The sequence below is a fragment of the Melospiza melodia genome, chromosome 21 (genome assembly GCF_035770615.1).
Source record: "Melospiza melodia melodia isolate bMelMel2 chromosome 21, bMelMel2.pri, whole genome shotgun sequence".
Taxonomy (NCBI): domain Eukaryota; kingdom Metazoa; phylum Chordata; class Aves; order Passeriformes; family Passerellidae; genus Melospiza; species Melospiza melodia.
Window position 1 is genome coordinate 7,043,051 of NC_086214.1, and position 26,057 is coordinate 7,069,107.

Consider the following 26,057-nt stretch of genomic DNA (forward strand, 5'->3'; position numbering starts at 1 on the left):
CCACAGCACAGCAGCACCCACTGATAAATCAAGAGTTCCAGTGTCAAAGAGTCAGCATTTTAGAAGCCTTCAGTCCTAATTTGCTGTCTGGACTCCATTTTATGTTGCTGTGCAACATGCACATGCTGAAAGGCACAAATTGCAGGTTTTGTGAGGGGGGATGGGGTGGAAGGAGGTGACAGTTGTTAGAGGCAAGGCAGCCCTTGGGGACAAAAAGGCATTTAATGTAAGAAGACTTAGAGGGAAAGGTACTACTTCCTCCTATGGGTGGTTTAGATAAACAGGTATGTTTGATATCTATATTTACATATTTGGATTTTTTTTTTTTGTGAAATCATTAGTTAAATTTGCTTTTAGGTGGCTAGCTGCTACTGCAGCCAGGCAGGTGCATGCAGTACTTAATCCCTCAGACACACAGAGCTGATTCAAGTTCCTGTTGGAGCACTTGTCCAAAAGGTCTTCAGAGCAGTTTTCTTTTCCACCAGCTGACTGCCCTTTTCCACCTGAAGTTGGGACTGTGCAGAATTTCAGTGCCATGGTGTCATTCTTTCCATTAAAAAAAAAAATAGAAAAAAGCTGATCTTATTAAACCTACCAATGGACTTGCTTCCCCACAGGCTGACCTTCCTTTTCAATTTCCACAGTGTATCTGGAACTGAGGCAATTCAGGTATCTGCTGCTTTCAGCGAGTTAAGAGTGGTCTCTGTTTTGTCTTCTAAATTAACCACAGACAGTACTCACAGACTCACCTGTAAATTCACAAAGTTGTTCAAAGCTTTCTGTCTATGCTCTCCAGAATTGCTGCTTGTTTGTTCTTTAGGAAATGTTTGTCTTCCTTCTGTGGTATGGAAGAACTGGGAATTCCACAGCACTGCTCATCCCTCTTTGTAAATTCAGATATACATTTGGCTTACCCAGATGGTTTGTGATCCCACCTGACCCAGATCCTCCCCAGGGAGGAGCATTACTGTGGGATACTGCTAAGATCTACAAGCTGCAGGTATGGCTAATGCCTAGTGACTGAATGAAAGAGGCAGCTCAGGCTCTGCTGCCAAGTGTCCAGGTTATAGGAAGCCTTTGGCAGGCAAGGAAATGGCTTATTTCACTTTTCTGTGATCACTTGGCTCCTTGTTCCTGCCCCACACTGAAAGGGGCACTGGAGGAAAGCTATTAGTGATGAAACCAGGTGGGAACAGCTTTGAGGAGCTGCAGGATTGACAAGTAGTGTGAGGATTCTTGGTGAACAAGGAGGTAAACCAGCATTCCTCAGTTTTTCTTGTAGCAAGACTTTGTATCTGGTTTGCTTCATGCAGGGTGCTCAGTTATCACTGTAGGTTCTCCAGGGGTTTGTTACCCTGGCTGAGGGTTTGAGCTGATTTTTGTCCCAACACAGCATTTGCTCTGCATTCCAGATATCTCTGAATCACTGGGGGAAAAGAAAAAGCATCAAATACTGATGAATGTCTTAACTGGTGTGGCCATCTTAATTCCCTTTTTCTGTTTCTCCCTGCTGCACCAGAAAGGATCCCTAAAACTCAGAAGGACTGTCAACTATCTAAAATTTCTTCTGCTGCAGTGTCTGAAAACACTTCTTGGAACTAGATGATTAATAAGCAGAGCACACGAAGTCTGAAGTGATTAGAAAGGTATTTTGGGCTTTGGGAAGCCAATGTGGGGTGGACTCCACTGTCTGTACCATCTGGTGCCCTGCTCTTGGTGTAGTGCCATCACTGCACACAGAGCAGCAACACGAGGGATTCTAAACCAAATCAGAAGCTGGATGGGGTTTAGAGAGACTCCTGCAACAGCTTCCTGCCCAGGCAAATCCCTAGAGGAGATTACAATTCCCTTGATGCAAAACATAGCAGTGGTTTGAAATCTGATCCCTGTAGTTACTGTGAAATTAAACTCAATCTGATCAGGAAGCAATAATTTGCTTTCTCACAGTTCCTCCAGAGGATCAATAGCACCATGAGCAGTGGAGTGATTTGCTGTACAGCAGTCATACACAGCTGTGTAAAATGAGACAGGTTGTTCCATGGTATGTCTGGAACTACACTGTATGGCCTTCATGGGCCCAGCTCTGGATGTGCTGTTTCATCCAACACCAAAATAAATGGGATGCAGAGCAACTTTTCAAAGGTCACTGCATGGTGGAGTCCAGAAAAAATTATGCCTGTAAAACAATACTGTGCATAAAGTTTTATACTGTGCACAAAGTCTTCAAACGTTTAACTCCAAGTTGCTCCTCAAAGCAAGCAACAAGTTTGCTGTTGGACCAGTATGAAGTATTTGGCATTTCTGTAGCATCTAAACAGGAGCGATGATCAACAAAAACAACAGCCGAGGGGCAGCTGCGTTGTACGCGTGGCTGGGAAAACGATCCCGTTACCGGTACTCGGTCACTGCCGGTCGAGTGCAACCATTCACCCACCGGGCACCAATCCCGCGTCCGGGGGCACAGATTCAGTGTCCGGGATTGCTGGCTCCGAAACAAAAGCAGGACCTGAAGTGGCGAGGAGCCCCCGTGCCCGAACCCTCTCGCCGTGGCTCCCGCAGCCGTGGCCGGGCCGGAGGCGCTTTCGGGACCCGGGCCGGCGCTCCTGGGGCGGGTGAGCGGAGGCGATTTCCCCGCTGCTGGGCGGGATTTTCCAGTTCCCCAGCCGTGCCAGCCGCCGCCTCGCCGTTCCCCGCCAGCCCAGCGCTCCGGCCGGGATCACCGGGCGCCTCCAGCAAGCGGGAAGCGCATCCCGGGGCGGCTCCGCCCGGCCGCGCTCCGCTCCCGCCACGGTCCCGGGGCTGCGCCGTGCCGGTGCCGCCGGAGGGGCGGGGAGGAGAGCGGGAGAAGGCGGGTGAAGGAAGGATAACGCGGGAGGAGGCGGGATAACTCCGAGAAGGCGGGATAAAGCGGGAGGAGGTGGGATAAGGCGGAGAAGGCGGGACAGCTCGGGAGAAGGCGGGATAACGAGGAGAAGGCGGGATAACGCGGGAGAAGGCGGGATAACGAGGCGGGATAACGGGGAGAAGGCGGGATAACGAGGCGGGATAACGCGGAGAGAGCGGGACCGTCCCGGCAGCGCGGCCGGTGGCGGCGCTATTGCTCTGCTCTCGCGAGAACGCCGCGCTGTGGCGCTGGGGCGGGCGGCGGCTCTCGCGAGAGCTGCGGCGCCGGAGCCAACATGGCGGAAGGTGAGGGGGGGAGCCCGGGTGAGGGGCCGGGCGGGGCCGGGGGCCGCGGCAGCCGGGGCCCTCCGCCGCTCCCGGGGCACCGCGGCGTGAGGCTCCCGCCGCTCTCCCGTGCGGGACGGGCTCGGCCCTGCCCGCGGCGGGTGGGGCGGGCCGTCCCCGAGGTGAGCGGGAGATGGCGGGGGCTGCGGGCGGGCACCCCCGGGCGGGGCCGGCTGGCGCGGGCGGCTTCGCCTCACGGGAGGGCGCTTGGGGTGGCCGGGGGCGGCGGGAGCCGGCCGGGAGGTCCCGCCGAGCCTTCCCCGCAGGCGCTGGGTCAGGGGGGGCTCCTGCCAATGTCTTAGGGCTCATCCCGGGGCTCATCCCGGTTTTCCCTGGGCACCGCCGGTGCTGCAGCCTCCGGGCACTGGAGCCCTTTTGTCAGGCTCAGGTGAGGTTTGCAGAACTCCTGGAGTGCTGCTGTTTTGCTTGGAGGCTGTCAATCGCACCATTCAAATTAATGTCACATAAAGGGATTAGGAAAAACACCGCATGGATTTTTGCAGTTCTACTCGTTTCTGCAAGACAAGCTTCCTCTTTTTCTTGGAGGAAACGGAGTGTGCAAACGGAGCTAAAATGCTCCAAGTTACGAAGAAAATGAAGTTAGAGTCGTGAAAGCAGAGCCTTGAACTCTGGAAGTGCAGCTCTTGGACAGTGGTGAAATTTAGGAACACTTGTAGAATATTGGCTAAGATGGAGCAGATGCTGCTGGACTGGCGTGCATCAGCTGAGAGGATGCTGTAGTCAAGCTGGTTTGATGAGTCCTTAGAGGAATGCCTGATTTCTTGTGTGCTGAAATACCACTACTTCATATTTAGCTGACCAGTCTCTTGTGCTTGCTTTTAAGCCTTGGTGACCCCGTTCTGGAAGGCTTTAGTTGGCTTCAGGTAGTGAAGGTTTCTCCAAAGAGACCCTCAGGGATGTGAGGCTGTGGCTCAGGGTCCTCCTTTGCAGAATTAACCTGCAGCTGATATAAGCAAGCCCTGTTTCAGACAACCTGTACTTCTCAGAGATTCTTCCCTGCCTTAAGTAATTCTCTGATCTTTTGGCTGAATAAAGCACATGACCAATGAATGATCTGGTGTGAACTGGAATAACAAGCTGGGGTTTTCACCCTTCTCAGCTCCTTAGGTTGTGTTGGAACAGGGGCTCATTTTGTCCCTACCTGCAGTCACACTTCTCTGGTTAAGGGCTACACGTGAGTCAGCTGTAAAGTGAAAGCTTATTAAGGAAGGGAGCTTGTCAAATTGTGGTTATTAGCTCAGAAGCCAAGTGCTTCTCATAAGGAAGTGTTGCCTCTGTCTAGAAAAATCCTGCATCAGATTTATTGCAATTGCTACCTGCAGACTGAACATTTTAGTGTGTAATTTTTGAGTTCTGTACTGCTAATATAGGAGGCTTGCATGCAAGCATGGGTAAGAATTGTTGGATTGATGCTTCAGTGGAAAGAAGCAGTAGCTGTAGAGCTTTGGGGTGGTAAAGATCAAAAATAAGCAGAAGTGAGGAGGAACCAGAAAGCAGTTCTTGTACATCCTTGGGGAGATAAGGGTCTGAGTGTGGAGCAGTGGAGGGGATAAGGGAATAATTTGGTTTTCTGAAATATTTCACTCAGGTCCACTTTGTAGGGAAACAAAGTTTGTGTGTATGGCTTCTGGAACTGCTTTTGATGGGTGCAGTGGGCTGTGATGGATTCCACTGGAGCCTCCCTCTGATTTTTGATATCTGCTGTCTGTCTCCTCGTTCCCTTTTGCCTCCCTGTTTGCATTTACCTGTTTGCTCCCGAGTACTTCTGTGCATTCTCCTGTAAGAAAATGACAGTGGCCTTTCCTGAAAACTCTTCAAAGCCTTTGATATGGAATATAAACTACTGCCAGTTCACGAGATGCTGATCAGTCTGCCAGAAAGCTGTTAACAAAAGCTACTCTTATTTACCTGGCTCAGAAGAAGAGGCATTTTGTGTTTTCTGCTCTGGGAATCCTCCTCACCGAGGCACTGGGGTTGGTGTTTAGGCAGAGCTTTACTGGGATCTGGCTCAGCCTGGCCTTTCAGTGCCTTGAGCAAGGACCATCATTAAATATGTGTGTGCCTGCAGTAATTGTGCCTTTTATTTGTTCACTCCTTAAGTGAGCAGTTTATAAGGGAAACTGAGCCTTTGCTCTTGTGCTGTAAATGTTGATTAACTGGACCTTGAGAACTCTCTTGAATGTGCATTTGAAATGTGCTGTAGGATCAAATACTCAAGTCTTGCTACTACACAACATGTGTGCAGTTGTCACAAGAATAACAGAAACTTTATTTTACAGTTCTTGCAATTGGTACAGTAACAAATACCTGTCAGCCCTTCTCACTGAGTTTGCAGGAAGCATCTGGTGTCAGTCTGAAAGCAAGAGTGAGTTCTCAAAGCTTTGGGTCTTTGAGGGACTTTCACTGCTAGAGGGGATTGTCTGGGATTGCCCTGACAGCAGCAGTGACCAGCTGGATTGTTGGTCATGCACAAAGCTTCAGCTGCTGCTCTTTGGGGGTTTAAGGTAATTCTGCATTGGATCCTAGTGGTCTCAGGCTAATTTGGAGCTAGTGAAAATGACAGTATTTATGGTGGTATCAATTCTTTATTCCCACCTTTGCACTCCCAGGCTTGGCTGGAAGATGCAGGATTTCTGTAGGGTGGTGCATGCAATGAGCTTCACTAGGCAGCTTCTTATTCCTAGCATTTGAATTTGTATGCCATCTAAAAACTCACTGAATGAACAGTGGTGCTGTTCATACACTAATCTTTGGTGCAGTTCTCAGTGTTATTTACTCTGGGCTCCTGTCAGACTCCTGCTCTAACAGCAGGACTTGCTTTGTGCCTCAACACCATCCTTATGGAGAAATGAGGAACAAGGGACATGTCCTTCTAGTTCTGGGAACACCAAAACTGCACTCATCCTCACACAGAAACACTGACCACAGCAGGATTTCAAACCCTCCTTGAGGCTGTGTGGTGCTGATGGCACAATTCTGAAATCAGAGTATATTTCAGTAGGAAGAGAAAGGTATCCCAAAGGAGGTGGTAGCTCTGAAATTTTGAAGGGTGAAGCAAACAAAAAGGCTGTTGAAGGAAGTACCTGCCAAACCTGCTTATGTGTTAACTGAAAAATAAAATGGGACGTGTTGCCATTTGTTTATCCATTTCAATTGTTAAGTTTAGAGAGTTCAGAGGCAGTGTTTGCTGCAGGGTGTGTAGAGGACAGGCTGAACAAGGTGCTGTGTCTGCCACAGCCTGATGCTCTGCCCTGGGCACCTCTGTCAGAGCAAGGCCAAGGTCAGCTGCACTGTTGAACTTTTCTACAGGAGCAAGAAGAAAACACTTGATCAACAGAGCTCGGTTTCTCCTTGTTTGTACTAGTGATGTTTAGTAAATATTTTGGAAAAGTCTTTGAAATAGGAATTCCTGGCCAGTAGGGAGTAATCTTGTAGGAACTTTCCCACCTAAAATCACTGGTTAGCATCTGAATTTATCCTCCCTGCCCCCTCTTATTTTAGGACTGGTCTGGGATTTGGCTTTACTTGAAAAATCAACTTAATGATAGGGGAAAGATAATGAAGCCCTGTGATTGATAGCAAACATACAGTTTTTGCAACTAATCCATAAATAAGCACTTATAAGTTGGATTGGTTTTAAATACTTGTACAGATGTTTCCTTCCAGCAGTGAGCTGTAGAGGTTTTTCATAGAGGTGGCCTGGGTTGATTTACCCTAGCATGTTGTGGAGTGACCAGTTAAATGTGGTGGAAAAGTGGCTTCTGCAATGGGATGGAAATACCTGTTCAAGGATCAGATTCCCAGGTGCTGTTGCTCTGCTGATCCTGAACTGAAATAGCCAATATGGACTTGACTCCATTTGTGATGCCTCACCAGTGGAGTGCCTCCAGTGTGCCAGCAGGAAGTGGTTTTATGTACTTTTGACTGGCCTTTAGCACGTGGATTCTGGGGATAATCTGTTTTCCACTCTTGCCATTTTTTTGGGAGTTTCTTAGCTGACAGGTTGAGGAGTTTTAAACAGGTCAGTTAAATACTCTGAGGTAGATTATGGTGCTTTAGCAGCTGTTCTAATGCTCACTTGTAGTTTAAGTATCAGCTAAAAAATGAGACAGCATCTTAACTAGGCTGAAAAAAATGGGTAAGAACCAAAGACAGTCCTCTGGCCCACCATAATTCCCACAGAAATGGACTCCATTGCTTTAGGAATTGTGTGGCATTTCTGACCAAACAGAATTCAGAACTTTCTTTGTAAGTGGCTTTTATCACTGTGTTATGATTTTTCAATGTGTTTATGAAAATGATACAAAAGAGAAGGTTTAATAGTGGGGCTGAGATGCTTTGGAAGAGGAGGGACTCTCCTTGGAGTGTTGTAATTAAACAAGATGTGAAGATACCCTCAGATGCCAAACAGAGCTGTGCATGTCTCAGCCTTGTGGTAACACTGTGTGCCTTGCAGAGGAGGTGGCCAAGCTGGAGAAGCACCTGCAGCTGCTCCGCCAGGAGTACGTGAAGCTGCAGAAGAAACTTGTGGATACAGAAAGGAGATGCAACGTGCTGGCTGTGGAGGCCAACCAGGACAACGCCAGCGACACCTTCATCAGCCGCCTGCTGGCCATTGTGGCTGAGCTCTACCAGCAGGAGCAGTACAGGTGAGGAACCCCCTGGGACAGGGAATCACAGCAGCCTTTGCTTTTATTGACTGTTGTGGTGTGCTGTAATGTCCCATTTTGGCCTTCCAGGTCATTCCCCCAGGTGTGCCTGTGCCTCTCTCCCTTCCCCCTTGCCCCCATGCTGAGTGAGTCCTGTCAATCAGGCTGAACATTCCAGCAAGGCGTCGTGTGGTTGGTCAAGTTCAAAGGATGCCCCTCAGGCCCGGGGGTCATTGGCCTGACTGGGTGTCATCTTCCCCTGAGACCCTGCCCCTCTCACCTGGTTGGTGCTCACCTGTACCTCCCCTCCCCCTGTCCCTGAGCTTAAAAAGGTGATCAGACCATGCGGCCGAGTTCTGTTGGAGCAGTTGCTCACGTTCAGACCTCTGTAACCATGGAATAAACCTCTGGACATTAAACCCTCCAGCAGAATCCTCTCCTTTTTCTCTTCACCATCGCCTGAAGCCATTCCTCCTGAGGTAAACGGGGTTCCTAACAAGCCTGGACTTGTTCAGTGCCCAGCTGCAACCACCAGCAAGCCAAGGTGTCTCTGGGGTGACACACCACAACTGCTGCCTTTGGCCCAGCAGCGAGGGTCAGACTGGCCCAGGCACAATCTAACTGGGAATATTGGGAGCCTTTTTTCCAATAATTGACTGCACAGGGTGCTGCTCTTACACAAGGAGAATTCTTCGCTGCCACATGTGAGCAGAGTCCTGAGTTGCAGCTGTAGATGGAGGAGCTTGCTAAGGTCGTGGCATACTGAATCCAGTTCTTGAATGGAGAGCTCTTAGCAGAAGTTCATCTCAAAAAACTAACCACAATCACTGTCAGCAGCAAAGCTTGCTTTGACAAGAAGGAGTTTTGAACTGAACCATGCTCAGTTGATAGATTAATTACACAATGTGTCTGGAAAAACTGTTCCTTTCTTGAAAGGCTTTGTCTTAAAACATTTTCAGTGCTGTATTCCTGTTGTGTATGAGGAAGCCTGAATAATTTTGTTTGTCTGGTTGTATTAGTGATGTATGTGACTTAATGATACACTCTATTTTTGAGTCTCAACACAAAATTATGGTTAATAGTTTCTTTTCCCTAGGCACACTAAGGATCCCTTCCATATTCTAGATCCCTGAGCTGATTAATTTTTGAGATTATGATGATATTTATCAATTTCTTTGCTGTTACTGAAAGCAAAGCCAATATAGTAAAGGAGTTTAGTCATGTAAGGGAAAATCTATTTTAGTTAAGATTTCCTTGCACCAGCATCTCTTCATGAGCCTCCCAGAGATAAGGCTCTGTGACTGCAAGAACTTCTGTAGCCTGGTGGGTAAAAGATGTGTTAGGTAGTATATGTCAGAAGAGTTGGAACACTTTATTTCTGTCCATCTCCTTAGCTTTAAAGGCATTGAATGCTTGTCTCAAAGGGCCTGCATATCACAGAATGAGAAAGGTAGCAGGTCCCAGTGCAGGTTTCATTAGGTAACATCTCTGTGTGTGCTGTAGTTTGTAGCAGTGCTTTGATTTGGAAAATGGTCTGGAAAGCACACCTACACAGTCTGAACATTTGCAGGCCATGGGATTTCCAAATGAGCAGGACAAGTGGATAAGCTGGTGTAAAGGGTCAGGATGAAATGGGTGTTCCTGACAGCTGGTCTCCTGGGAGCTGGGGATTCTGCCTTGCACTCAGCCTCCTGTCAGACAGCATTGTTCTCTTGCTGGTCTTGCCTTGAAGCATTGGTGCTCAGCTGACAGTATTGGTATGGACACTGTGACATAAATATTTAACTTCAAGATTGTTGGCTTTTCCTAACTTCTACAATAATTCTCTTGCTGTTTATTCTGAAATGGTTTAAAAAGCCAAACCAACCAAGCACTTGAAAAATGAATGACTCATTGCATTTCTCCCTAGAAAAATATGAATTGTCATTTGACAACATGTTCTGCTTAACCATTTGTGTTTTAATGTCTCAAACAACTTGAACCTGAATGTGGATACCCAGATATAGATACCATGGAGAATCTATACATACCTAAGTGCAGGAGAAGTCTGCATAATAGGTTTTTGTGGTTTTTTCTCCTCTCAGTGATCTGAAGATAAAGGTTGGGGACAAGCACATCCGTGCTCACAAATTTGTCCTGGCGGCGCGCAGCGATTCGTGGAGCCTTGCCAACCTTGCCTCAACTGAGGAGCTGGATCTGTCAGGTCAGTCACTGCTGAGTAATGTGATGCCTCCCTTGGCTTTAGGGTGACTTGTGAAAGGGCCCGTTGGGAGAAGGTTACTTAAGTGCCTTCCAGCCTCCTGCTGTGCACTAAAAGTGGTGCTTGATCTGTTGATAACCGAGCTCTCTCTCTGGAGTGGTGGTGAGCTTGTGAAGTGGGTGCTAGTGGTAGTTAAATCAGTAACCTGCCTTCTTTCTCTTTAACAAACAGGAGTTGAGATTGGTGGCCTGTTTGTCTTTTCTAGAGTCAACTAAACATAATGAAAAACAAATCTATATGGAGGAGCTTGACTTCTTCCTTTTTGAGGAAGGACAGGGCTTTTTGAGGTAGTGTGCATAATTTCTCTGAAGCGTGTCATGGAAATACCTTGCTGCTTGTTAACACAGTGTGTGTGGGAGGTGAATGCAAGTACTGATGTGTTACTGAAATTGTTTGCTTTGGCACTTAGAAAACTTCTCTTCCTCACCTGTTTTATAAAGGTATCAAACAGACCATTTTTTACACGAGTGTTTTGCTCTGTTGTAGCTGTTTCTTGCATGTACTCACACTGGGCAGTGCTTCTGCAGATTGAACCTCTCAAAAGGCTTTTCTGTACTTAACAGTGTAGGAGAGCCTTATACAATTAATTTGTGAGCAATAAAACCAGCTATGAAGTTAAGCAGGCCTGCTGACTGGCATGTTGAATATTAAGTATATTTAATATTAAGCATTGAATTGAATATTAAGCATTGGCTTCACGTTCTGCACTTAATCTTACAGTGAATTCTAAGTGCAGACAAACTGGAAAGTAGCAAGTCACAGCAAGCTGCTTTTATGGGACAGCACAGGTTTCTTGCAACACCATTGGTGGATCCTTCTGCAGCCACAAGAGAACAGATGCCAAGGAGTTTTGAAACTGAGTGCTGTGCTAACAAAAATAATTACTAAAAAGCTCTTATGTGAATTGTAGTGTCATTACAAGTGGCAGTCCAAAGCATTTCTAGCTCCACATCTAAGCTAGTCTGAGAATCTCAAATATAACTGCAGTCTTACATGTTTAACAATGCAAACACTGCTTAAATATGTGTTAGTAAATGATACTTTCCACTGTAAAATTGCATTATTGATTTTTTAAAAAGATTGATAAATGGCACAAGGAATAGCTTATGAAGTAGCTGGAGGAAGATACAAGCTGTTCCCTGCAAATTGTTTTCTTAAGGTAAGAATTTGCAGGCTAAGAGTGCCTGAATCTTATCTTTAGAATGCAGGCAGCATTTGAGATTGAGCACTTTTAGAGTTCATGTAATCTGAAGAATTTTCTAATCTTTAAAAGAGTAGAAAGAGATGAACCCATGTTCTCTTGTTGAGAGGGAGAAAATGCACTCTCACCTCTGCCAAGGCAGAGCTGATAGTACATCTCAAGGAGGCTTTCTGATTGCTTTGAGTTTGGCAAAAATACTTGTCTTACTAAAACCTTGTGATTCCTGAGAGGCAGTCTGCATGCCAAGTACTTCTACTACTCTGCAGATAATCTGGGCCAGCCCAACATCTAAAGGAGATGTTTTAGGATGGGTATTTCAGGTTCTTTAAGGTTTTTAATCCAAAATATTTTTTTAAAGAACAAAGCAGCTCAAAGGACTAAGGTTAATTTTTAAAATGGATGGTGTTTCTGTTGTAATTGATCTGATCTTCTGAAGTTATTCTTATCTACATCCTTGTAAGATGGATTGTCATTTTAACTGTGAGTGAGTGACAAAGGTCCTTGGCCACTGGGCTTGTGTAGTGTCTCATGGTGGGATTTTCTGGTTTTCCCACTGTGTAAAAACATCAGTTTGTGATCAGTCTTGTAAAGACCTGAAATCTAACCAGCTTCTTAAACTGGCTTTTTTGCACTTTTCCTAGAAATGGCTAGCAGCAGTTTGAAGTGCTTTGTAGTTCCTACCAGTGTAACAAGGTGTGAGTACCTTTGTTGGGATGCAGCAGTTCATCACATATGGCTGTTAAATTAAAAGGGGCTTTGTTCTTGTCAGGTGTGGATGTGCCTTAGGCCATATGTGAGGGACCAAGGACTTTATAAGGATCCCTAAATATGCAGCATTGGTAGATGTTACAGTGCTCCCTGCATTCTGCACAGTGTTGCAGTGTAAGATTATTTTCCTGCTTGGTGCCAGCACTGTTACTCAACTTCTGACCAATTTCACTCATTTTGACATTTTGAACAAAGTACAGTTTCAAAACAAGACTATCTTTTTCTTTTTATGGTAGCTGTGACTTTTAGAAGTGAAAGGAATAGCAATTACTAGGATAGGTGATTGTTTTTGAGTATTTTATTAATCCTGTTGCTCCCTGTAGCAGATGCTGACCCAGAGGTAACCATGGCAATGCTGAGGTGGATCTACACAGATGAACTTGAGCTGAGAGAAGATGATATCTTCTTGACAGAACTCATGAAATTAGCTAATAAATTTCAGCTCCAGCTGCTTAGGGAAAGGTGAGTCTTAGTAAATATACTTGAACTCTTAAACCTTGTTTGAACAGAAATAAGATGATAGCTGCTGGCAATAGGATAAAATTATGCTTTTTCAAAGTCTTGAGCTTTTAATAATACAGCATGTCATTGAGTTTATCAGGGGAAATGAAGCATTGCACTAGAGTTAAACTGTAGCAGACTTCTCATAGGTTTTGTGTTTATTTTTCAGTTCTTCTCCCAGCCAAACTAATAACCCTAATCTTGTGTTGAGAGATCAGTAGGATAGCATCAGGTTCAGGAGAGTTGCAAGAAAGGAGTTGTTAGATAATGCTAGCACGAATCAGTGGCAATTAGTTTGCAGTATTAAGGTGGCACAGGTGAAATTTTTCTAACTTCTGTGCATCTTGTGCAATCTTTCTTCAGAAATAAGGTTAGTGTAACAGTATGGTGCTTTCCCAGTCTGAGACTGTGATTACACTGTGGCACTAGGGGCTAGGTTGTTATCTTGAACTCTTTAGGGTGTTCTAAACCATTTAGAGTTAGTGAGAAGCCTGAATGTACGAATTGAAACCTCCTCAAGTTGTGTACAACTTCAAAGCCTTCAATTTAGTCTAAGTACCCTTTGATAGAATAATCCATTGCCCAAGGGATGTCTGTAGCAGTACATGACATTCATAAGCTGTGATTTGTGTGCCTTCAATGTGAAGCAACTAAATTGCTGTCAAGTGTTCTGACCAGAGGAGTTGAAATCTGTAAGGCCAAGGCTAAAACTCCTTCAAGCCCTGTACCAGCCTGAAAGCTGCCCTTATGTTGGACTGTGAACTTAGCACTTGTCTGGTCAGCAGTCCAGTGACAGCTCCATGTGTAGGATGCCATTCATAATTATGAGATGTTTTTGTAGGTACAGAATCACTGAAAAATGGAATTGTTTAGGCTGGAGAAGACCACTGAGATGAGTGGCCAACAGCCCAGCACTGCCAAGTCCATCATTAACCATATCCCCAGGTGCCACATCTGTTAAATCCTGCAGGGATGGTGACTCCACCCTGCCCCAGGCAGCTGTGCCAGTGCCTGACCACCCTTGCAGTGAGACATTTTTCCTGATGTCCAACCTCAACAGCCCCTGCTTGTGGTCACTGTAGTACATCTCCCTGCTTCATGGCAGTGAATGAACTGCAGTTTGTGCCCTTGGGAGAGCTGGGGTGGGTCTGTGCTTGCAGATCCTGCAGTGTGGTGTTATCATGGGACCTTGGCTATCTCTCTGATAGAAGTCTGTTCTTTGGGGAGGTGTCTTCTAGGGCTGCTGATGAGAGTGTATTTATGCAGTTCAGCCTTCTAGTGAAGTTAGTCCAAGCCATATTCTACCAGCATCTATGAAAAGCAGTGTTAGGACTCTGTTACAGCATTGAACAGTAATTAAGTAAATATTTTTGATTACTGACCACTGGCTTTCCTGTTTTGACAGATGTGAAAAAGGAGTGATGTCACTGGTTAATGTCAGGAACTGCATCCGTTTCTACCAGACTGCTGAGGAGCTCAGTGCCAGCACCCTCCTCAACTACTGTGCTGAGATCATTGCTAGCCACTGGGTGAGTCCTGGCACAGGGAAGCAGGATGAGAAATGTTTGCACATTATAGAAACTCACTGGTAGGATTTTGCTTCCCTTACCACACTGTCTAACATCTGGTCAGTTATCTTGAGAATGTCTTGGTGGGGAAGAGTAACTTCTGCCCAAAGTCTTGTTCTGTTGGTTGGAAATACTTCACTGTACAAAGTGTCTCAGTTTCCTAAACATGAAGAAGATACAAGGGACTGTCTCCTAATAAACAAGAGGGTTGTTTATCAAATCTGGGTTTCAAAGTGTTTATAAGTGCGTCCATAGTTGGTCTCTGTCTATACAGATCACAAATCTCAGGCCTGCTTTTACTTCTAAAAATAGTTCATGGAAGCCAGGGCAATTTGTCTTCTGTAATGGAGAGAGAGGCAGCCAGTCCTGCAACCAACTTGCAAGTTTCACTTGCTCTGATCTCTTATTTTGAGGAAAGTTTGATTAACTGAGTAATGAATTAGCCTTTAAAATAAGAGTTGTCAACATTAGACTTGAGATGGGGCTTTAGCTTATTCTAAATCTAAAATGCATACTCTAGATGTGGAGGTTTCTTTCCTTGGCTAATTCTGAGGCAGAGGGAAGTGTTTTAATATGCTAATACATAAAAAAGATTATTATATGTGAACCTGTGAGTCAGCAGTTTTAAGTCTTGACTTTCTTCTTGACTCCTAACTTTTGATGCTTACCTCTACCTGGAAATGAAGTTGCTTCTGTATAGTCAAATGAGCACTAGCTCAGACCTAAGATATTTTCATTCCTAAGCCTCTGCTTACTTTTGTTTATAATTTTATGAATTAGTCTTCAATAGTTGCAGGACTTTTTGTCAGTGTTAAGAATAAGTTAGTAGAGGATTATTTTAAAGACTAAGTGTTAATCTACCATAGTAGCATTAAAATGCTGCTTTTCCATGTCTGCAGACAAAAAGAAATAATAATTTAACCTACTGATCTTGAAACTCAAGTGCAAGATTTGAAACTTCCTGATTGTTTCTTCCTAATCTTAACAGACTATATGGGATTGTTGTTGCCAAAATGTTATCAAAATTGAACTTTTAACTGAACTTGTTTTGTGAACTTGAGAATTACATTGTGCAATGCCTTGTCCATAAATAAAACAGGAGTGTTGCTTACCCTTCTCTTTCTGAACTGCTCCTAGGATGACTTGAGGAAAGAAGACTTCAGCAGCATGAGTGCTCAGCTGTTGTATAAAATGTTCAAGTCCAAGACAGAATATCCCCTGCATAAGGCCATTAAAGTGGAGAGAGAAGATGTAGTCTTTTTGTACCTTATTGAAATGGATTCTCAGGTATAGTGAGACTGACTTGATCTGTCTAGAATTTGATGTTTCAGATAACCAGTTCCTAAGTTCCAGTCTGAACCTTGTTTGTGATTTTTGTCACTAATTCTTATTTGCATGTTTAGCATTGCCACAGCTACTTCTGTGTCTGTAATGGAGATCTATCTAGCAGTAGCTACATAATTTAGAAGTGATTCATAATGCTTAAAACATCTTGCATGCAGCAGAATATATCTAATAAAAGCCATTACCTGATACTGCTCTGCCCATTTAAAGCTGAGTGGTTATAACAGACAACTCTGCTGCTTCCTGGCAGTTCAGTAAGAATCATTTCCTTGAACAACTTTTCTGTTGAAAGCTGAAGTAACAGCTGTTTGTTCTGCTTAGATGAAACTCCAAACAACTTGCAAATAAATTGTCCCTCAATAAAGTGCAGGGAATAATTATTCAAACACTTTTAATGGCAGTTGGCTGTGTTTGTGTTGTAGCTTCCTGGGAAGCTCAATGAATTGGATCACAATGGAGATCTTGCTCTGGATCTAGCCCTGGCCCAAAGACTGGAGAGTATTGCAACTACACTGGTCAACTACAAGGCTGATGTGGATAGGGCAGACAAGAGAGGCTGGAGTCTGCTCCATAAAGCCATCCAGAGAGGTAAGTAGATGGGATGTGAAGCTTTGTTAACTTCCAGTTGTTCCCAGTGTGGAATATATATTTCAAAGTTTACTTGTGTGTCATGTTGTAGTTGACATTGCAGTTAGAAAATCGTAGTGAAATATGAACTTTGTCCTGTTGTGGTTTTGTTTGTTTTGCCTTTTTTTAGACATAAAAGCAAACAGATGAATATTTGAGATCTGAGAACCAGTCTCCTGGCTGGGGAAACTTATGCTGTGTGATATCCAGGTGCAATCTAGTACAACATTGCCTGCTAAGAGGAGAAATACAGGCAGACACAGAATATTCTAATTTAACAGTGTTCTTTCTGACAAATAGTTGAGTGGGGCACCACGACATAAGGGTCACAAAGATGAAGTCTTTTCCTAGACTTGGGTTGAATGCAGCATGTGCCTCTTAGAGATGTGGTTAACAGTGAGGGTCCTCACTGCTGCACTGCAGTTTCAGAAGAGGAAAATCTGACTGAAAGAAGATGAGGAGCAAGTGGAGGTACCTCTGCCCAGCCTAAACATTTTCAAAGCTCCAGTGCAGTTATCAGAGTAAAATCTGAGTACAACTACATGATTATATTGAGCTGTTCTCCACCTTAGAGTGGAAAATGCATCTTACAAGAACTGGAGCACAGCGGGTTCTGGTTGCCATGGCCACAGTGCTCTGAAGGGTTTGGATCAGCAGCATCTTGGCCTGTGGTCAAAGTGTGGTACAAATCTGCAGCAAACACCTTGTGCTGCTCCTTATTTCTGCAGTGTCTTTGGCAGCTCTGTTCCAGAAAGTTTATTTCTAGCACCAAACTGTCTCAGACCCCTAGAAGTAAAGGAAGAAGTTGGGAGCTGTATTTTAAGCTCACAAAATTTGAATTAATCTCCTGATGTCTGAACAGGGTAATACTGGCATCTGATCCTGTGAGTGAGAGCTCAGCTGCAGGAGTAGGAGACACTGTAGGCATAGGTCAGTGTGTGATGGCTGCAGCCCTATGAAACACAGGATTCCAGCAGGCTGCTCTTCATTCTTACTACTGGCATTTGTCTCTAGTTCTAATGTCTGCTTTCAGTCTGAGCTGGAGCTCTGGGAATGAACACTTGCTTTTCAGTAACCACAGCTTCAGTGAATTAATCACAGTTAACAATCACATGTTCTGGAAGTGGAGCTAAAGCAAACTGCACTTGCCACATGATTCTTACTACTTATGATCACTGAGAAGTGGGAGAATGTCTGATATGGAAATCAGAAAATGGGACTTTTGTTTTTGTTGGCAGAGGTAATCCAGCACTATAGATTGTTCTTTGTTCTCTGATCTTGCACTCAGGCCAAGCAATATGTGAATATGTCTGTGCAAAGTAGCCTTTGAAGCAGGGGCAACTAGTATTTTCCTGAAATTATTCTTTGCATTGGTGTTTCAAGTTCAAGGTTTCATGTGTTGAAGTGGGTCTAAGTTGGGACTCCTGAGAAGCTCTCAAGAAGGAGTTCTTGGGAATGCTGTGCATGGAGGGTCTGCACTGCTAAAGCCCTTACCCTGTATATGTACAAGGCCCTGATTTTCCAAGAGCAAAGGCAGTGTTATTGCTTGTTTACGTAGTAACACTCAACAGTCTGACTTGAACTGGAAACTTTTGACTAGTGCCTTGGAATAGTACCTGTTGTTCCAAAAATATTTGTTTGTTTAGCATCACAGTTTGTCCAATGTTTTATTAAAGCAACAATGGATATATCTTGATAAAGGAACAAGCAAAGTCAGTATCTCTACAACAATAAGCTGGTGTGAGAATTTGAATCACAGGGAATCTGTGAGCAAATCACTTTTTCCAAGGGCTTGTTGTGAAATATTTTAATCCTGACTTTGCTGTGAAGCATTGTTGAAGTTGCCTGTTGCTGAGGCATTCTAGGAGCAGAAATTGTGTTGGAATGAATGTATGGCATGAAGTCATGTGCACCTGTTTCCTGGAGTATAAAATATACAGGCTACATATATCCATTAATAACCTTGTTTTGTTTCACAAAAGGAGATAAATTTGCTGCAAACTTTCTCATTAAAAATGGTGCCCGTGTGAATGCTGCTACACTGGGAGACCAGGAGACTCCTCTGCACCTTGTGGCATCCTACAGCCCCAAGAAGCACTCCCCAGATGTCATGGCAGAGATGGCACAGATTGCTCAGGCCCTCCTGCAGGCAGGAGCCAACCCAAACATGCAGGACAGCAAAGGCAGGTAAATACTGGGGGAAGTGAAGTGCTGCAGACAATCTGCTCCACAGACAATGCTGTGGAGATCAGATGCAACCTCCTAACAACCTGTTCAGGTCTTTCAGCAAAGTACAGCTGATGCTGGAAGCAGGAGCTCATTCACCCAATTTGAGACCTGTTGGTAGCACTCAAAGAAAGCTGTGCAGGCTGAATGGTACCTTGGCATGGCAAATTAAACATAGCCCAGCTACAGAAAACTGGGGTGAGTTGATGGTGTTAGAACACATGGAATACAGCTAAATTGCCTTTATTGAGTCACTGAATGGTAAAAGCTAACTAAGATGACAAATAATATACCTGAAGCTGTCAGGGAAACCAAAATGTTCTCAAAAATGCCAGTTTCTACAGTGTGTTTTCTGCAGTGTAGGGCCTGTAAGGTTTTTTACAGGTTAGGTTAGGCTGGCAATCAAGTTTATAAAATAATATAGAAGACTTGGAATGTATCAGCTGCACGATTCTGATAGGTGAAGCTGTTGTGCTTCTTCCTTTAAAGTTACTTCTTACATTAATGAGTTCCTTACTACTAAATTAATTGGAGTCATGTTCACTAAAAGTTTAGATTTGTCTTTCTTTTAATAAATGCTTGTGCCTTTCTCCTTTAAGCAGAGATGAAAGCCTGTAGTTCTCTAGGGGCACATTGGTGGCTGGGGCCAGAGTCTGCAGTGTCTCACTCATTCCTGCTGTAACTTTTCTCTGCTCTAATTCCAGGACCCCCTTGCACGTGTCCATTGTGGTCAGGAATGAGCCTGTGTTCAGCCAGCTCCTGCAGTGCAAGCAGTAAGTCTCACATGAATGTAAAATGAATGCACCAAGGTTACCTTGGACAGTGAAGATGTGAAAACTGGTTTTCCAACTCCTCTGTGCCTTTTTGCCTTATAATAAGACTAGTAAGAATTTGGGATGCAAAAGTGTAAAGGCTTTGCATAAATGAGATGTTAAAACCATATCAGAAGCCATGTAAGTTTTTGCCCTACTGTAAAGAAGCAGCAAACTGCATCTCTGTGTTTTATAAAGAGGCTGAAATAGTTCCAGAGGTGAAGGTTGATTTGTAGTGGAGCTGAAAGGAGTAATAACACTCTTGAAATATCTCAATATATTCTTGAGTTCAACTTGGGTTCTCCTTAGAGATGAATTCTTAGGATGGTGAAGCAGGAGACTTTATTTGACTCAGTTTCATTGCAGCTGAATTTGCAGTTCCTGTACACAGCTTACTCAAGGGAATTTGCCTCTTTGTTACATTTAGTGGGAGCCCAATCTACCAGGGAATCTACACTTCCCTAGGAGCAATGAGCTTGACTCTAGTAGTCACTGAAAGGTGCTGTGCTTGTTTCAGAGTATTCACAAATTGTCTGAAGTAACTGGAGCTACAGTAGCTTCTTGGCAAGCAGAAGTTGTCAGAGAGGTATGAGATGAGTTAATATGGCTGTTCAGACACTTGGATTTCAGCTGTGTTGAGGAACCACTTTTTAAGATACAAACTGGGGGACACTAACTCTTATTTTTAGACTAGACTTGGAGCTGAAGGATCATGAAGGCAGCACAGCTCTGTGGCTTGCAGTCCAGTATATCACTGTGTCCTCTGATCAGTCTGTGAACCCTTTTGAGGATGCCCCTGTTGTGAATGGAACCTCCTTTGATGAGAACAGTTTTGCAGCAAGGTTGATCCAGCGAGGCAGCAATACAGATGCTCCAGACACAGTAACAGGTAAACCAGAGGTTTGTATTTCATTGTAGGTGGAAGGCTTGTGTGTTAATTGCTTAATGCTGACTGCACTTGGAGGAGCTGCATGAGGTTTCAGCAGCAATTGCTCCATAATAAATGCTAGGTGGTAGTTGCTTTACCCAGAGCTGGTGCACTGGCAAGCTGAGATGGACTTGCAGGAAGTGACAGAAAATCTGGACTCATTGCCAGGTTCTAATATTTACAATTTCAAGATGTGTAATCACTAAATGGAAGTGCATGTGACAATTGGAAGGGGGCTTCTACCAACCTAATAGCAAGGGTTTTCCTTGTTGACTTCAAAGTGCAGTGGGGAAGGTGTTAGCACACTTCAGTATCAAAGTGTGGTTGGAATAACAGTGTCCATGGTTTTTCTTTAGGAAACTGCTTGCTTCAGAGAGCAGCTGGTGCAGGAAATGAGGCAGCCTCTCTCTTCCTAGCAACGCATGGAGCAAAAGTCAACCACCAAAACAAATGGGTAAAAGCAGAAACTTAGTCTGAAAGTTTCCTTACTTCTCTTCAAAAATAAGATAGCAGAGATCTCTTATAGCTAAACCATAGCTTAAAGCAAGTTGGAGCACTTTGTGAACCTTTGCATGTTTTCAGGTATTTGCTAGTGACCACTTGCATTCTTGTGGTGCTGTTCTTGCAGAATCACCAGCTGTTAACATGCTCTAAGCACTTACTGCAGTGCCTGGTGTAATAAAATCCTTAGTAAAAGCTAACTCATGTAGTTTGGAGCTCCTAATCAGCTTCAGTGACTAGGGGTGAAACTCTTCACACCAGCTCTTGTAATTTTAATAGTTTAATTTTAAGAGTTTAAAAGCTGCTTCTCCTCATGTCTCAAGCTGTTAACCCAGCACCTTGTTTATTAAAGGGAGAAACCCCACTGCACACAGCCTGCAGGCATGGCCTGGCAAACCTGACAGCAGAGCTCTTGCAGCAAGGAGCCAATCCCAACATCCAGACAGCAGAAGCAGTGCCTGGGCAGAAGGATGCACCTGCTCCTCCATCAGCAGAGAATGTTCATCTGCAAACTCCCCTTCACATGGCTATTGCTTACAACCACCCAGATGTGGTGTCAGTCATCCTAGAACAAAAAGGTGGGTGTCCTGACTTGATGCTGCAGTGAATTGGTGTGTCAGGATGGCATCCAAGGTGTTCTGACAAACTACTAAGAAAGCAGATCTTCCTGTAAGCAGTGTTTAAGTATAGCAATTAATAAGACTGGCTAACTAGTCTTAAAACATCTGCTTGTTTAAACAAGGAAATTATTTTGTCTGTTTGTAAATTCCCCACTGTAGATAATGGACTTGAGCAGTTACTCTTGGGTTCTGTTACAGCTGAGATAGCTTCAAAGCATTTGCTTCAGGTGGATGCTGGAAGCAATTTTGGATAAAGACATTTTTCTGTGGTGAGACTTCTGCCTCCCTCAACTCCTTACTAAGAGGACTTTATACAGAGCAATGCTGGTGTTATAGTAGAGTTGAGACTTGAGTACTCAAATACCAGCAGATGAGTTCATTAAATGCTACTAATCAGCTTTCTAGCATCAGGAGGGAATTTGACAGCTGAAGCAGGGCCAGTTTTGTCTCCTGCCATAAGTGGGATTTAGCAGGAAGTAGGTAAACTGGGGTAAATATTGCCCATCCCAGGTAAATACTGCCCATCCCAGTAGGTGAGCTGGGGTAAATATTGCCCATCCCAGGCTGCACCATATTGTGGAGCCTCCACTCTTCATTCTCAGAGCCTTGTATATACCACTCTATTTGGAATTGCAGCTAGAAAGGGACAGGTTAACCCTCTTAGCTAGAAAATTGATTTTTTTTTCTCTGTATATATGTTAAGATCAGTCAGTAGTGGCAATATGGTCTGAATCCTAGGCAGTGTCACATCAGGGGAGCTGAAGGTGCTTTGCTCAGATCTTACACACTGACTGCTAAAGGAACAGCTTAGTACAAACTGTGGCATTGCTGCTGCAGCTTTCAGGTTGTGACTGCAGGTCAAGTACAAGCATACCCTAATTCCTTGTGCTTTCTTGTAGCTAATGCTCTTCATGCTACCAACAATTTGCAAATTATTCCTGACTTTAGTCTGAAGGACTCAAGAGACCAGACTGTGCTGGGATTGGCTCTTTGGACAGGTATGTGCCTTCAGGATGTGAAGCTACTACAGGAACAAGATTTTCTTAAAGATAAAACAGCTGCTGTGTGTTCATGTTCTGGCTTGTGCTGCTGGGGAGGAGTTGTCGAGGAGAGCTTTAGATGGTTCTTCATATTTTAAAATTAGTGTTCACATATGACTTAGTGAAAGATTTCTAGTCCTGCAGCTTCTGCCCAGGACTGTGCTTGCACTTTAGTGAAATTCTTCCTCTGTGAACCCACTGGTAGTTTTCATATCAGATGAAAACTATTAATCATATTGTCTGTGCACATTAACTTGATTCTATTAGTCTCAGTGTGTCTGTTTTATAGAACTGAAGGTGAAATACTAATGAGCTTGTTCTGTTCAGGCATGCACACAATAGCAGCCCAGCTGCTGGGATCTGGGGCATCCATCAATGACACCATGTCAGATGGACAGACACTCCTGCACATGGCAATCCAGAGGCAGGACAGTAAGAGTGCCCTCTTCCTGCTGGAACACCAGGCAGATATAAATGTCAGGTAAGCTCCTAACTGACAGAACTCTCACCTGTGTATGTGTCTAGGAGCAGGTGCTGACTGCCTTTGTATAATGGCTTGAGATTTGTTCCAGATCTGATTTACACATAGTTATGTGTTTGGCACTGTTTTGTGGCACTGGTTATGGCTGAGGGATTACATGTGTTAACTTGGTCCTAGGTACAGCTCCATTAGTCAGTACCTCCTCTTGAGGCTGCAGAAGGAGGTGCCACTTAATTCAGGGTAAAACAGCTTCCTCTGTGGCAGACTGAAGTCCTAGAGACAGCCCTAGAGGCACTGAGCTTCTATTGTCTCATCCATTTGCCAGCTTGTTAGAGCTGCATGTTTGCTACCATCTAAAATAATTAGATACTGATCCAGCAACAGGAGTCTGATAATCTTTCCTCCTCATTGTCTCCTAGACAACTTACATTAGACTTAACAGAACATTTGTCTGCTTGCATGACTGACAGGCTGTCTGTTAAATTTGGCAAGCTGTACTGTAATGAATGTCATGGGTACAAACTGCCTAAAGCTGCTGTTCTGACTTCAACTTTTTAACAGTTGGTATTTGACTGTTGCTTGAAGTGTTCCACGTTGGAGACAAAGCTGTTTGCTTCTGTGGCAGCAGGCTGGCTCAGAAAGAACTCTGTTCAAATAATGGCTGCACTGAAGGAATTGAATGTCTCTGAGCTAAGAACACTGACTTGTTTTTCCAACTGTAGAAATCAATCACTTGCTAAAAGTGAAGGGGAGAGAAAGGTAGACTAGAGAGCTGTGATGAAATACATGGTGTGTTTGTGATGCAAAAATACATACAACAGGAGTCAATTCTTGGCTATGCCAATTAAGTGCTGTTGCTGAACTTTATAATACATCTGTAACACTTGGAAGTGTCCCTGCTGCAGGACCCAGGATGGACAGACAGCCCTGCAGCTGGCCATCCAAAACCAGCTCCCACTGGTGGTGGATGCCATTTGTACCAGGGGAGCAGACATGTCTGTGCCTGATGAGAAAGGAAATCCTCCCTTGTGGCTTGCCTTGGAAAACAACCTGGAAGACATTGCATCAACTCTGGTAAGAGTCAGGTGGCTTTAGTCTCACTTTTGTTCATGTTCCTAGCAGCAAAAGGCTTCATCAGCAAAAGCAAACTCAATGCATGAAAATAACAGACTAGTCCAATATTACTAATTTCTGGAGGTCTTTTCTTCACCAGAAATTCCTCTTTACTGCAGGAATCTTCTAAATACTGTAGTGTGCATGACCAAATATCTGGCAGCCACTTTAATAAAAAAATATATTCTATATATATCCTGCTGTTTGGATTCCTGATCTGGATGGAGTAAGGATCTGCTTAGATCAATCTGTAGCATACACAACTTGTGTAATTATCAGCTTTCTGAATAAAACTAAATAGTCATTTTATGCTTTAATGTATGTGCTTTTTATTGCATCTTAACATTGAACCAAGAAGGTCTTTAAATGCTCATATTTTCTTTAAAGACTGTTTACTTTCAGGCGTGGGTGATACAACAGATTTCCTAGGATACACAGGTAGACCTCCTTGTGTCTTTTTCATAAGGGGGTTACTTGGAAGCTTTGTCCAATTGTCTGCTAGAGACAACTGGTTAAAAATGTGACGTGAGAAATATGTTTTGCAGCTGTTCTTGACTGTGCTGGTCCACACTTTTTTAAGGAGTCAACAATCTTAACTGCTCATCTTTAAACCTTGTCAATAGTTTGTCAAGTGGAGTAGAACAAGTCTTAAGTGCCTCATTGCTCAAGTACATAGTTCTCTAGTTGAAGAATACAAATATTAGCAATACAGTTCCTGGAAAAAACCTCTCTCTGTTTAGCTGAATGTCTGAGCAAGCAGGGAACTGGGCCAGACCTTCAAAAGCAATGTCTGCTGTTGCTGCTTGATTTACTGTAGGTGCCTGTCATTGCTGAAAATGAGGTAACTAGTCCAACCTGCTTTAGATCTGTCTATCAAAGTGTATGGACAAATATTTGAATTGTTAGTAAATACCACCCAATTAAGGATTACACAGTAAACTAATAAAGTATTGATCTGGAAGACTTTAAAATCGCTTCCTGAAATTCAGTGACTGTCACAGGAATAGACAAGACAAGTTTTACCTCTAGGGGATAATGTTCCAGAAGCATTAGTCAGGGCTATAGTTGGAGCCTGTTGAAAAAAAACCCTTCATTGTGTCATTGGGCTTCTCTTTCCAGGTCAGGCATGGCTGTGATGCCACGTGTTGGGGGTCAGGACCCAGTGGCTGCTCACAAACCCTTCTGCACAGAGCCATTGATGAGAACAGTGAGCAGATTGCTTGTTTCCTGATCCGCAGGTCAGAGCCCTTCCCAAGCACAAAGCTCTAACATGCATGTGGGGTGTTCCTGGCATAAATTAATTGAATGCTCTCTTAAATCAGTAACAACTGTGCTTCCTTAGGCTTTTGCTGGGTGGGTGATGCTCAGGGAATTGTGACCAATCCAAAGGACACATTCTGTTATCTATAATAGCATCATTTTCTTGATGACAAGAGTCAAACCAAAACCAGGAACTTGGGATTTTGTAGAATGTGTCAGCAGTTGCTGTGTCAGCTCTTGGAATCTTTTCTGTAACCTCTATTGAAGCAGTTTAAATCTGGATTAAACATAATGAATTGACTGCACTGTGTTTGTTGTAGTGGGTGTGATGTGAATAGTCCCAGAAAGCCAGGCCCAAATGGGGAAGGAGAAGAGGAAGCCCATGATGGACAGACACCCCTGCACTTGGCAGCCTGCTGGGGACTGGAGGAGGTGATCCAGTGCCTTCTGGAGTTTGGTGCCAATGTCAATGCTCAGGTATGTGGACAAATCATGCACAATTTTTAAAAGTAAATTCTTTTCCCCCAATGTACTGAAAACAAACTTTTCTCTCACCTGTGTATTTTGCATGATAGAGAAAAGAGAATCTTGCTCTTAGAGCTGAGCCATGGCAATGACTGGATGTAGCTCTGCTTTCTCTCCTCTCTCCTGTCCCTTTTTACCACACCTGGTGCTTATCTGCCCATGTCGTGGTTAATTCAGGAATTTCCTTCCTGTGCTGAAGGAAAATGATACAGAAAACTTACTGCAATGTTGGTTTTCTCGTGGAACAGGGGGATGCAGTGTCTCCTGTCCCTAGTGTGAGTTAAAGGCAGGAGCACAGCTGTAATTAATAATTAAACCAGCTACAGTGTAAAACCCCAGAATACTCTGCTTTGTTAGTATGTTTGGGAAATGTCTTCTGTTATT

At 44.1% G+C, this 26,057-nt stretch overlaps 1 protein-coding gene across 4 annotated transcripts in view; it reads left to right on the forward strand.

The window, feature by feature from the left end:
- The first annotated feature begins 3,091 nt into the window (after window positions 1–3,091).
- ANKFY1 (ankyrin repeat and FYVE domain containing 1) overlaps window positions 3,092–26,057 on the forward strand; it is a 33,306-nt gene continuing 10,340 nt past the window's right edge. The window contains exons 1-17 of one of the 4 annotated variants that reach the window (XM_063173748.1): window positions 3,092–3,189; window positions 7,706–7,898; window positions 9,983–10,101; window positions 12,451–12,589; window positions 14,034–14,157; window positions 15,334–15,483; window positions 15,963–16,128; window positions 18,150–18,354; window positions 19,098–19,166; window positions 19,895–20,094; window positions 20,490–20,587; window positions 20,987–21,212; window positions 22,154–22,252; window positions 22,622–22,775; window positions 23,681–23,849; window positions 25,008–25,126; window positions 25,469–25,625. In XM_063173748.1, the coding sequence (XP_063029818.1) occupies window positions 3,180–3,189; window positions 7,706–7,898; window positions 9,983–10,101; window positions 12,451–12,589; window positions 14,034–14,157; window positions 15,334–15,483; window positions 15,963–16,128; window positions 18,150–18,354; window positions 19,098–19,166; window positions 19,895–20,094; window positions 20,490–20,587; window positions 20,987–21,212; window positions 22,154–22,252; window positions 22,622–22,775; window positions 23,681–23,849; window positions 25,008–25,126; window positions 25,469–25,625 (2,397 nt within the window). In that variant the 5' untranslated portion in view covers window positions 3,092–3,179. Of the gene's footprint in view, window positions 3,190–7,705; window positions 7,899–9,982; window positions 10,102–10,363; window positions 10,446–12,450; window positions 12,590–14,033; window positions 14,158–15,333; window positions 15,484–15,962; window positions 16,129–18,149; window positions 18,355–19,097; window positions 19,167–19,894; window positions 20,095–20,489; window positions 20,588–20,986; window positions 21,213–22,153; window positions 22,253–22,621; window positions 22,776–23,680; window positions 23,850–25,007; window positions 25,127–25,468; window positions 25,626–26,057 lie in introns of those variants that run through there. The other 3 variants (XM_063173749.1, XM_063173750.1, XM_063173751.1) reach the window with 3 other exon arrangements.